The sequence below is a fragment of the Polyodon spathula genome, chromosome 6 (genome assembly GCF_017654505.1).
Source record: "Polyodon spathula isolate WHYD16114869_AA chromosome 6, ASM1765450v1, whole genome shotgun sequence".
In the NCBI taxonomy this organism is placed as follows: domain Eukaryota; kingdom Metazoa; phylum Chordata; class Actinopteri; order Acipenseriformes; family Polyodontidae; genus Polyodon; species Polyodon spathula.
The window spans coordinates 56652190-56664993 of record NC_054539.1 but is presented as its reverse complement, the minus strand read 5'-3'; the positions used below and the strand labels follow the sequence as shown (position 1 = coordinate 56664993).

The following is a 12804-nucleotide window of genomic DNA, read 5'->3' as shown; positions in this document are numbered from 1 at the left end:
ATTTTTAATTGTTGTAATTAATGTTTGATATCATAGTTTAATTTTTGCTTGTCTTGTAAAGACTTTGGGATGGCTTGCCATGAAAGACACTATATAAAAATGAATTGATTAATTGATTGATTTGGCTAGTTATGTTTTCTATAACAATTTCTTTGTATTCATTTTCATTTCAACATTATTAAAGAAAAACAACCTGCACTGTGTTAAAGTACAGTTTAAATTGTTAAATGCAGATAGATAGATAGATAGATAGATAGATAGATAGATAGATAGATAGATAGATATCACACAGTTCATTTTCTATGGGGTGCAAACAGTATACAGCGGTATTGCTTCAGAATAATATTGTACAGAAAAGTTTGTGAATTACTATCAACACTATGTTCCTGTTTACTATTTAAAGCTAGGGAGACTACCTCACAAATACATTCAGCTTTATTAATCCAATAACATGCCTGATGCGTTACACTAATCTCAACGTATCTCTCAACGTATGATAACATTCAGTGTTTGGGACAGACTAGGGCCTAATACATCCTAGGGTAGGTACGTTACTGGCAATGTGGTAAAAATAGTTAAAAAAAAAAAAAAAAAAAATTGTGGGGTAGTATGATCATGTGACATTTTACGAGCTCAAATGTCATATACAGTGCTGTTTTGAGCTGTTTTGAGTTTGTTTGTTTGTTTTTTACCTTTTGAGTTGTAATAACTCACAACTGTGTTCCACCTGAGCTAGTAATGTTTGTAAAGCTTCATAAAACCCAATGACAATGATTAATATGACCTAAATTATTACAATTGTATTTATAATCAATAAAAGAAAACAACAACATTGGTTAATTTAAAATTATATCATTTCCAACTTGAATTAACAACCTGTCAATGAGCGGACACACAATCTCAATTCTACAAACGTAACTGACTGTCTGATAACTGCGCAGACGCAGAGGACTCAGCAGTCTTGGTCTGTCCCAAAAATACTGTAAGAATGATCTCTACCGAGTGTTAAGGCTTTTACTAACGTACAGCTAGTTTAACACAAATAACAGGCACATCGATGGACCAATGTGAAGCACGTTTAATGCCAACAAAACATTAAAACCCGCCTCTCGTGCGCTACAGGATTCTGGAATGCAGAGTCTTTTAAGAAGATTCGACTTGAAAATTAACAACCGGCCGACTAAATAAGGACTACAGTACCCAAAGATCCCCTGTTACCCCATGCTTCCGGATATAGAAGGATGTTGATGTTAGAGATAAACATAGAAACAGCTAATGACAGCATTGGTAGCGGTAGTACAGGGGATCAAGGCGTTCGAGAAATGGTAAATTGTTTTTCAGAATTCATATTTAGCGATGTTGTGAGTATTATTTCCTTTGTAGATCTATAGTACCACACGAATGAGTTACATTCAGAATCACCAGCTAAGGAAGAAATATAAATGTGTGGTTAAGGCAAGGCATGGTACCGTGAGGTTCTGGTACTGCTGTTTTCTTTACAGTAACTGTTCTACCAATGACAATACAATTGTTTACACGCGGATGCATAGTTTTGATTTGATCACCAAAGCGAGTGTCGTGACCGTTGATGATTTGAGTACAGATTATTTGCTGTGTCATTGAAAATAATGTAAAACGTTAGGGATTTAGAAAATACAGCCTCTACACAGTTTTGTCATTATTTGTTTTTTCCCTTAATTTTCTATTTCAACTGGAACTGTGTTGAAAATGGTATAACTGTGTCATGTTTAGTGTATTAAAATATTTTTAAATGTTATACTGAGTGCTGCTAGACACTGGTAATACATTAAAATTGAAACGATACCATTCCAAACGTTAGTTTTCCCCACGTAGCGCTTCGTACAGTAAATCAGGGCCAGTGTGAAATGTCTATTGACAGTGGTGTTGTCCTCTTGGATTTGTACGCTAGTGCACTGAGGGGCAAGGAGATAAGAACATAAGAAAGTTTACAAACGAAAGGGGGCCATTCGACCCATCGTTTGGTTGTTAATAGCTTATTGATCACATAATCTCATCAGCAGCTTCTTAAGGATCCCTGGGTGTCAGCTTAAACAACATTACAAGGAAGTTGGTTCAAGACCCTCACAATTCTCTGTGTATAAAAGTGCCTCCTATTTTATGTTCTGAATGTCCCTTTATCTAATCTCCATTTGTGATCCCCTAGTCCTTGTTTATTTTTTTTCTGGTCGAAAAAGTCCCTTGGGTCGACTTTGTCTATACCTTTTAGAATTTGGAGTGCTTGAATCAGATCGCCACTTAGTCTTCTTTGTTCAAGACTGAATAGATTAAATTATTTTAGTCTGTCTGCATATGACATGTCTTTTAAACCCAGAGTAATTCTGGGCATTCTTCTTTGCACTCTTTCTAGAGCAGCAATATCCTTTTTGTAGCGAGGTGACCAGAACGGAACACAATATTCTAGATGAGGTTTTACTAATGCATTGTAAAGTTTTAACATTACTTCTGTTGCTTTGAATTCAACACTTTTCACTATATATCCAAGCATCTTGTTGGTCTTTTTTATAGCTTCCCCACATTGTCTAGATGAAGACATTTCTGAGTCAACCAAAACTCCTAGGTCTTTTTCATAGATTCCTTCTCCAATTTCAGTATCTCCCATATGATACTTATAATGTACATTTTTATTTCCTGTGTGTAGTACCTTACACTTTTCTCTATTAAATGCCATTTGCCATGTGTCTGCCCAGTTCTGAATCTTGTCTAGATCATTTTGAATGACCTTTGCTGCTGCAACAGTGTTTGCCACTCCTCCTACTTTTGTGTTGTCTGCAAATTCAACAAATTTTCTTACTATACCAGATTCCAAGTCATTAATGTAGATTACGAATAGCAGAGGACTTAATACTGATCCCTGTGGTACTCCACTGGTTACCTTATTCAATTCTGAGATTTCTCCTCTAATCAGTACTTTCTGTTAACCATGTTAACCACTCCCTAATCCATGTTTATACATTTCCTTGAATCCCTACTGCATTCAGTTTGGGAATTAATCTTTTATGTGGGACTTTGTCAAAAAGATGGCCTACTGTTACTGTCTTTTGTTATCTGCAACCACATTACCCGGATTTTGTGCAGTTTATTTCTGTCAATTTCAGAGTTCGCTATAAAAAAAAGGTTTTCCTCAAGTTGATAAACACGAGCACAAGTATTAGAAAAAAAAAAGTTTTTAAATATAAGTCCTTGTAAAAATAAATGACAAATGCTGCATTATTGAACAAACAATATCAATAGTTACTATACAAAATAACAGTTACATCCTACAAAAAAAGAAGTAATTGAGTGGCACATCCTAGTTTATATTAGTGAGTTCAGTTTATCTCCATTTTCATCATCCCTTGCAGTGTTTGCTCACCAAGCAGTGTTTTACATGTCTATTGAGGAAAAGGCTCTGGACACAGCACATTATCAAACTACTATGGGTAGGAGTTTTAAAGTGTTACAGTACAACAGCATCAGCAGGAATCAACTCTCCTGGTTTGCAAAGGGCTTGATTTTATCAACCTATACCCAGCTGGGATAAGCCACAGCTGGATTTTATTACTGCATTTTAACTGGGGAATAACCAAGGTATGCATTTGCCACCTGTCTTTGGTTATATAAAAAATAGGTGCTTTATGCAATAACACAAGTTTCTGCTCTGCAAATAAAGGTTATTTCTTCTTGCTGCTGTTATATGTTATCTTCTCTTTTGTTAACCTTGCAGGACATGCATGTGGTGTAAAGAGAAACCAAGGCTGCCTCTGCTGCTTTGAACATACTCAAATTAAATACCAATGTTTCCTATGCTAACAGTTCTGAGCATGTTTTACTATATCTGCCTACGGCGCCGGGCCAGGATAGGGACAAGAGGAGAGATCATGAACAGTCGCCGAGCCATTGAGTCCAACCAGCGAACACTACCTCTCGCTGTCGAAGTGGAACAGTATGTCAAAGAAATTGTCGACTTTAGTTCTCACTATGGCAGCGAGAACAGCATGTCTTACACCATGTGGAACTTGGCTGGCATGCCCAATGTCTACCCTAGTTCTGGCGATTTCACACAGACAGCAGTTTTTAGGATGTACGGTAAATGGTGGGAGCAGTGTGCCAGTGCGCCCCAGCCCTTTCGAAGAACACCGGAAAAGTTTCAGAGTCAGGACTATGTAGAGCTGGCTTTTGAGGAGCCTGTTTACCCCACGTCCATTGATATTCTTGAAACCTACCACCCTGGGGCTGTTATTCGGATCCTTGCCTGCTCACTCAACCCATTCTCTCAGAATCTACCAGCAGAAATAAGGTAAACTCTATTAGGTCGCATTTATGCCCCTTATCAATCATATTTAGCTGGAAGCACTTCCGTAAATAAAGCTAAGAATTTGTATTTTATCATCTGTACATAAAGTTGTGTTACATTAATCAGTCTTAAGTTATGATTTCAGTACTGCACTGTAAGATAAGTAAAGCCATTGACTTTTATTAAAAATGATTGTACAGTCCCATTTTACAATCAATTTTACAGCAACACGTAATCTTATTAAAATAACAGTCTTTAATTGTTAAAGTAAGGGATGTTCATTAATAAAAGAGCCTGCTACAGTTATTTTAAATTAAGTAGCATTGTTAGAACACAGCGACAACATGAAACTTGTTTATTTGAGTTTGGGTGTTAAATGTGTACCTTGTAAATTGTTTTAATAACCTAGGAGGACTAAGTAGGCCTATTAAGTCCTACAGCAGCCAAAAGAAATCAGCTCACATTGTGCAGGTGTTAACGATGTCATGCAGAGCGAAGATTAGTCAAAAAAAACTTCCCACACAGTACAAGGTTTGATAGCAAATGTCTTAAATGTTTAGGTTTACACACCAAAAGCAGTCTTAACACTCTGTATCAAAGTAATCTTAACTAAAAAAAAAAAAAAAAAATGGTCAGGCATGTGATGTTATATATATATATATATATATATATATATATATATATATATATATATATATATATATATATATATATATATATAACATGTCCCCCCAACTTCCTAATCATTCAGCAAACACATTTACATAGTTATTATAATACTGATCTAGATACGGAATAAAAAATATATGCACATACTGCTTTCTAAATTTGATTATTACATTGTGTCTGTCCACAGTACGGATTTAGAAGAACATGAATTCATAACGCCTCCTACATTACATTCTATCTGTGTTTGTCATGTACTTTATATTGACTGTATATGTGGGTCTGTGAGACAGTGACAGCTGCAATGCTGATCAAAGCCACTGTCAATCAAGCTGTGTAAGAAGCAGAGTACTTACCTTATACAGTCAGTAGTAACTGCACAGTGTTAAGTTATTACTACACTCTTGTTGGAGAACTTCTTGGATGTTTAATCTTAAAATTTAAAATATTTGAAAGCTCCTGAAATACAATGTATTTAAATTATTTTATTTTTTCAGATGGGAGGTACTGTGGTTGGGAGAGCCGTCAAAAATGGTCACACATCAGGCTCGTCAGTTCTCACCGTGCATCAAGCAAATAAACTTCCCTACCAACCTAATACGTTTAGAAGTGAACAGCTCGCTGCTGGAGTATTACACTGAGCTGGATGCTGTTGTTCTACGTGGAGTGAAGGAGAGGCCTTTACTGTCCCTGTACAAGATGCCAGTGATAGATATCAACGATTTTAGTGACAGCGACGAAGAAAAGGATGCTCATGAAGCAGAAAGACTACGTAAGCAGTTTGGAGACACAGACATTAATGAACACACCAATAATGGATACTTTGATAAACTTCCCTACGAGGTACAGTTTTTAAAATACGCATTTATAGGAAAGTAATTTATAAACTGGAAACTCACTATTTTAATAATTAGTTACAACGGTTCTCCTTGGATACAGAGCTGTTTGCTGTTTTTGAATTATCTGTACTCATATGAGAATCTTAATGTACAAGTAAAATATATATATATATGTATATACTATATATATATATATATATATATATATAGATATATATAGTATATATATATATAATATAATACACACACACACACACATACAGTACCAGTCAAAAGTTTGAGTACACCTGCTTGAAACTAGGTATTTTTCATAATTGACAATGTTTTACGTCGTATACGTTTCTGTAAATACTTGAAAATAAAAACACGTGTTACAATATACAAAACAAAACATAAGGAGTATCAAAGCAGTGTTGAAGAAAATTTAAAATTGTCTCTAAATCTTGGATTCCTAAAAAATAGCCACCCTTTGCCTTAATAACAGCCTCACAAACACCAGATATTCGGTTAACAAGTTTCAGCAGGAAATCACCCAACATGTCTTCCCAGCTCTTCTGCAGCAATTCCCAGAGATGTAGGGCACTTGTGGGTAGCTTTACTTTGACACTTCTGTCCAGTTTGTCCCATACAAGTTCTATGGGATTGAGGTCTGGAGACTGGGCAGGCCAGGTCATTAGATTGAGTTGTCCTTCACTTTCCTTCTTCACCAGATAGTTCTTGCACAACTTTGAGGTGTGTTTCCGTTCATTAGCTTGCCGAAGAATGAAGGACTGCCCAACTAGCCGTAATCCTGATGGAATGACATGCCTCTGAAGTATGCTATGATAGCCATGCTGGTTGATCTTGCCATGGACTTGGTAAAGATCACCAACTCTGTCACCAGCAAAGCAACCCCAGACCATGCTCCATGCTTGACAGTGGGAACCACACATGCAGAACTCATGCGCTCACCCTCTCTTCTTCTTACAGATACTTGGCAGTTGGACCCAAATATTTCAAATTTTGGCTCATCAGTCCATAAGACCGACTTCCACGCCTCAAACGTCCAGTTTCTGTGTTTTTTAGCGCTGGCTATAATAGACAAGTCTCTTCCTCTTATTCTGCACTCTTAACAATGGTTTCTTTGCAGCAATTCTTCCAGTTAGGCCAGCTTCACGCAATTTCCTCTGAACAGCTGATGTATAATGCCGTTTCCCTGTTTTGTTTTTTTAGAAGTTTTTAAAATTAAATTTCAGTTTTTGTTTGGTTTCTCGTTCAGCTACAGCACAAGTAAACCTCATGTTTTTACCTTATGAAAATGCGTCTATGGCTACTGTTTACTGTGAAGAAACAACAATAGCAAGAAATTAAAAATAAAAAGTAAAATAAATAAATCAAATGTGGCAGAGGTCATGTTAGCCTTTAAAAGTTTGCATTTATTAAAAGCATACCATCTAAAAATCTGCGTTTTCAACCATAACATCTGCATATTGCATCAACATAGGTATATTATTTTTCAGTATACCATTTCAGATTAACAAAGTACACAGTATACATAATGGTAGTAGAAATAGACATAAGGACAAGGTTACCATGAAATGTTTTCTTTTGAAAATCTTCCATTCACAATGTAAAATTCAGTGTTGTAGAACATGTACCAGTGTCTCTGCGGGTAGCTGTCAACATCATAACTATTTACAGTTTTGCTGTTTAAAAGTTCTTTGCATTTTCTTTTTAGCACCCAGGTCAAAAAATGACTCATGTCAAATCAAAGTCTTAATAATTCTCAGGAGCTTCCATTGCAATTCTCATGTTTTAGAGGATCTTCATGTTAATGAGAGTGTTTGCTGGTCTGCACTCTGTTCTGACGCTCAGCTAAAACCCTGTTCTGCTAGTACGCAAGATACAGGTATCGTAATTGCAACTGCTGCAAGTTTTGCCAAAGCAGGAAAAATGTTGAAGTAGCTCTCAATAAAAACTCTGCAGGCCTGTGGCAAAGTGCCCTCCCCTATGTATATTTTGTGTTATGTGTTGTGTTTTAATGTTGGTGTTTAGTCATCGGTACACAGGATATAAACGGGTCTGTGTAACACAAGTGTTTAAAATGTATATTTGTATTTAGGCACGAGGATTGCACAGCACTTCACATGCAAGTAAAAAGTAATAATATGTGAGCATGGGAAATTGCACTTTATTAATTCACGTGCAGTTGTACCGCGACTCCAATTGAATGATTGATTAGCAGTCGAGTCTCGGTACAGCTGCATAAAAGCAGCATGTTTTCACCCACTCAGGGTTGTGTGTTCGGTGAGTGGAGAATGGGGTTGGAGACGGAGGTAAATAATTGTGATAAGAATAATCGTATTTAAAATATCTACTCACCGTGTTTTGTGTAGTGTTAGTCCGTTTGGTTTATCTCTTGTTTTGGCTAATGTGCCGTGTCCTGTGTTTTTGTGTTTGTTACAACCGTTTATTTTCTGACTGTCTGTTCATTCATTAAATGCTGAGCGAAGCCATTCGCTCAGCTCCACCGAACTCCACCTCTGTTGTTATTTATTTCCTGGCTCTGGTCTGACGTCACCCACTCCGGCTGTCTTTGTGACACGTGGTGTGAGAACCGGGATTACCAGCGCCCCCTAGACGCAGACCAGAGCAGGAACCGCAAACATTCATAAAAACAACAAAACACAAAAAAAAAAAAAAAAAAAAAAAAAGAAATGGAAGGCTGGAGCTGGAGAGATGGCTGCCAGGATTTGGAAGACCTCCTCGGTGGTCTAGAGGACCAAGGTTGGTTCCTTGCCTGTGGGGAGTTCAGGCACCCGGTGGTGTGCTGCCCCTACCAAGAGGGAAAGGAGGAACTGGCCCAGGAGAGGAAGGTGAGGAGGAGGCAGAGAAGGGGAAAGAGGAAGAGGAAGTCAGATCGTCCACCGCCCAAGTCTCCACCAGCAGAGGAAGAATGCCTGCTGGTTTTGCCTCCAGAGCCAGAGGGAGAGGAGCCGTCTCCAGCGCCAGAGGAGAGGAGCTGTTGCTGCTGTCTCCAGCGCCAGAGGGAGAGGTCCCACCGCTGTCTCCAGAGCAGGAAGGAGAGCCGCACCAGTCCACTGTAACAAGGGTAGACTACATGCTGCTCCCACCTCCGCTGCCAGGAGACTACACGCCTCCGCCACCTCCACCGGCAGCAGCAGAGCAGCAGGAGCTGCCTCTGCCTTCGCCACCTCCACCTCCAGGGGCAGAGCAGCAGGAGCTGCCTCTGCTTCTGCCACCTCCACCAGCAGAGGGTGAATGCCTGCGGGGCCCCCGTCCACCAGCAGAGGGTGAATGCCTGCTGGGTCCCTTTCCACCAGCAGAGGATGAATGCCTGCTGGTATCACTTCCCCCACCAGCAGAGGACAGGAACAGGAGCTGCCTCTCCCTGCACCTGAAGGACCAGGAATAGATGCTGGCTTTCCTCTGCAGCCCTTGCTTAGGCTGCTGAGGGAAGCACGGGGAAGAACCGCCCGGCCGCAGTGGCCAAGAAGAGGGCCAACGCCCGCACCCCAGCTTGTCTGGACTCCCTGCCTCGCTTCGCCCAAGGATGCCTGCCTCGCTTCGCCCAAAGATGCCTGCCTCGCTTCGCCCAAGGATGCCTGCCACGCTTCGCCCAAGGATGCCTGCCACGCTTCGCCCAAGGATGCCTGCCACGCTTTGCCCAAGGATGCCTGCCACGCTTCGCCCCAGGATGCCTGCCTGGCATCGCCTGGGGTTGCCTGTCGCTCCGCATCGCCTGTGGTTGCCTGTCGCTCCGCGTCGCCTGGGGTCACTGGGACTGCTTCGCCTGGAGTTGCCAGCCGCTCCGCATCGCCTGGGGTTGCCAGCCGCTCCGCATCGCCTGGGGGTGCCTGTTGCTCCGCATCGCAGCAGGAAGTACTGTGGCCGGAACCCCACCAAGGGGAGCTGCCGGCCACGAAGAAGGGAGAGGAGGTCTGGGGACCACCAACCCCAGCAGCATTTTCGCTGCCGGAGATCGTGGGGGAGGTCCGGAGACCTGCTCCCACTGCAGCAGTTTCACTGCCGGATATCGTGGGGGAGGTCCGGAGACCTGCTCCCACTGCAGCAGTTTCACTGCCGGAGATCGTGGGGGAGATCCGGAGACCTGCTCCCACTGCAGCAGTTTCGCTGCCGGAGACCGTGGGGGAGGTCCGGAGACCTGCTCCCACTGCAGCAGTTTCGCTGCCGGAGATCGTGGGGGAGGTCCGGAGACCTGCTCCCACTGCAGCAGTTTCACTGCCGGATATCGTGGGGGAGGTCCGGAGACCTGCTCCCACTGCAGCAGTTTCACTGCCGGAGACCGTGGGGGAGGTCCGGAGACCTGCTCCCACTGCAGATTCTTCGCTGCCGGAAGTACTGTGGTTGGAGCCCCACCAAGGGGAGCTGCCGGCTCCAAAGAAGGGGGGAGGTCAGGAGTCCACCCCCCAAGCAGCCTTTCTGCTGCCAGGACTACCCTGGCAGGAGTATGCCACCCCGCTGTCAGCATTGCTGCTGACAGCCTTACGACCTATTTGCCCCTTGAAGCTTCCGGTCCTGGCCCAGGACTTTGTGCTGGACTTTTGGGCTTTTAAGGGGGGAGGTGACCATTGAGGCCATGTGTAATTTGCACGGGGGGGAGGGGGGGGGGTATATGTAACGAAGTGCCCGCCCCTGTGTATATTTTCTGTTATATGTGTCTGTTAATGTTGGTATATAGTCATTGGTACACGGGATATAAACGGGTCTGTGTAACACGAGTATTTAAAATGTATATTTGTATTTAGGCACGAGGATTGCACAGCACTTAACGTGCAAGTAAAAAGTAATATGTGAGCACGGGGAATTGCACTTTATTAATTCACATGCAGTTGTACCGCGACTCCAATTGAAAGATTGATTAGCAATCGAGTCTTGGCACAGCTGCATAAAAACAGCATGTTTTCACCCACTTGGGGTTGGGTGTTCGGTGAGTGGAGAACGGGATTGGAGACGGTGGAAATAATAATAGTAATAATAATAATAATAATAATAATAATAATAATAATAATAATAATAATAATAATAATAATAATATATAACGTAAAGTATCTGCTCACCGTATTTTTGTTTAGTATTAGTCCGTTTTTGCTTGTCTTTTTATTTTGGCATAGAGTGCCGTGTCCTGTTGTTTTCTGTTTGTTTAAACCCTTTTATTTTCAATAAACTGGCGCAAATAAGCGCCATCATCATTTCACATTCATCTGTTCTGTCTTTATGTATTTCACTCCTTCCTGGTTCTGATGCTGCTCACTTCGGCCGTCTCTGTGACACTTGTATATTATTTTTATTATTATCAGTTTTATTATTTCTAAAATGTGTTATTACTGTACTGTATTTTTTTAAATATGTTTGTTAGTAATGTACTAGGTTTTGATTTTTGTGCTGATTTGGCAGGTATGTGCATGTTCCTGGTTATTACATATCTCTGTTATAACATACTGTTTTTACGGTCCCAAGGCAGTACGTTGTATCAGAGTTTCACTGTATATAATGTAAACAAGCCTTGCGCCTTGGGTTCATGTTGCCCTTTTAAAATACTGATCCAGATACAGTGGTTGAGGGTTGAAAGCGCTATTTTTTAATAATAAACAAAACAAAACAAAGCAAAACCCTAGCAGCACTAACTGACACACACACTGGAACCTAACTACAGCCAGACAGCTAAGCTGTTTACCGGACAAACAAAACACACACACACGCCTTTACAGAACTTGAAATATACACTTTTTACACTACATTTCATACAGCTGTACACATGCACAGGCAGGCTTCTTCACACACAGTAGCCATGTACAGACTGGCTGTCTTTCTTTTAAACCCTGCACCTGGTTCTAATTTACAGTGAGAACCAGGTGTGGGTGATACTTAACAATAACACAATTATTAAACAAACATGCATTTGCATGTGTTTTTCTTGTAATTCACCGTCTCCCTGCTTACAATATATATATTTAAAAATAAATAAATAAATACGAGTGCATTCAGTCAGTTTTTATTGAAGTTACAATAATACTGGAATCTCATTTCAGTTACAGAACAATGAAAAGTATTATACATTTACAAGTACTGTGTATTGTATTGAAAATACAATTGTAGGTGCACTTTTAAGAAGTATACATTACAAATGAAACCTGCATGGCCCATTCTGTTCACGGGCATTTTTAAACCACGAAAGCAAGGCGTCCGCAGAATCAGGTATTGAGCAAACCAGAAATGCTGCCGACTTGCATCCAAGGTTTGCTGTTCATAGGCCTGTATTATTGTACCCCATTCAGAATGATTGACCAGGTGTTCACAGGAATGTTGACCAAAGATGTGGGTGGTTCGACTGTCTGAGGTGCTTCCAGGTGTACTAAAGAAAAATTAGACCAACATTTCCACAGGTGTCAAGGACATGATACAATTCCGATGCAGTGCGGAATGTGACCTTTAGTTAGTATGAAATATCTTAAATGAAGGTAGCCACATTCTCGTTTTGTTTTTCATTAGTTTTATGAAGTAAAAATAATACAAAATATTTTCTTCAAACCAGACCTGTGTGGTTTACTGAAGAGCTTCAACATGTTGTGTTTTGGATACAACTTCGTATAACTTCCTCTTCAAACAGTTGGTAGTATAGATGGTGCAGCTGCACACTGTTACAGTCCTGTAGCTTGGCAACAGCTCACCTGTAGGAACAAGCTGCTTCAAAATTATTATTAGCATCCAATTCTTACAGCTGTACATCTTATTTTTCAACAATATTAATTTAGTTTGCCTTGCAGGGCTTCCAACATCTTGGCTTCTTACATTTTGCGACGATGAGATAAGAAATTATTACTTTGAAAAGTTTATTGGAATGTTAAATGCAAATCTTATAAGTTTGTTCTCTCTTTGCCGCAATAGTAAGTAAAGTTCTCCTATGATTTCATTTAAGTTTTTTTTTTGGTTTAAGTAAAATTTCATACAGAAGCTGTCTTT

At 40.5% G+C, this 12804-nt stretch overlaps 1 protein-coding gene across 1 annotated transcript in view; it reads left to right on the top strand.

Annotated features, from left to right (window-relative positions):
• The first annotated feature begins 1249 nt into the window (after nt 1-1249).
• Nucleotides 1250-12804, top strand: part of LOC121317370 (F-box/LRR-repeat protein 4-like) — a 31846-nt gene continuing 20291 nt past the window's right edge. The window contains exons 1-3 of the mRNA XM_041253227.1: nt 1250-1325; nt 3746-4318; nt 5479-5824. Of these exons, the coding sequence (XP_041109161.1) occupies nt 3816-4318; nt 5479-5824 (849 nt within the window). The 5' untranslated portion in view covers nt 1250-1325; nt 3746-3815. The remainder of the gene's footprint in view (nt 1326-3745; nt 4319-5478; nt 5825-12804) is intronic.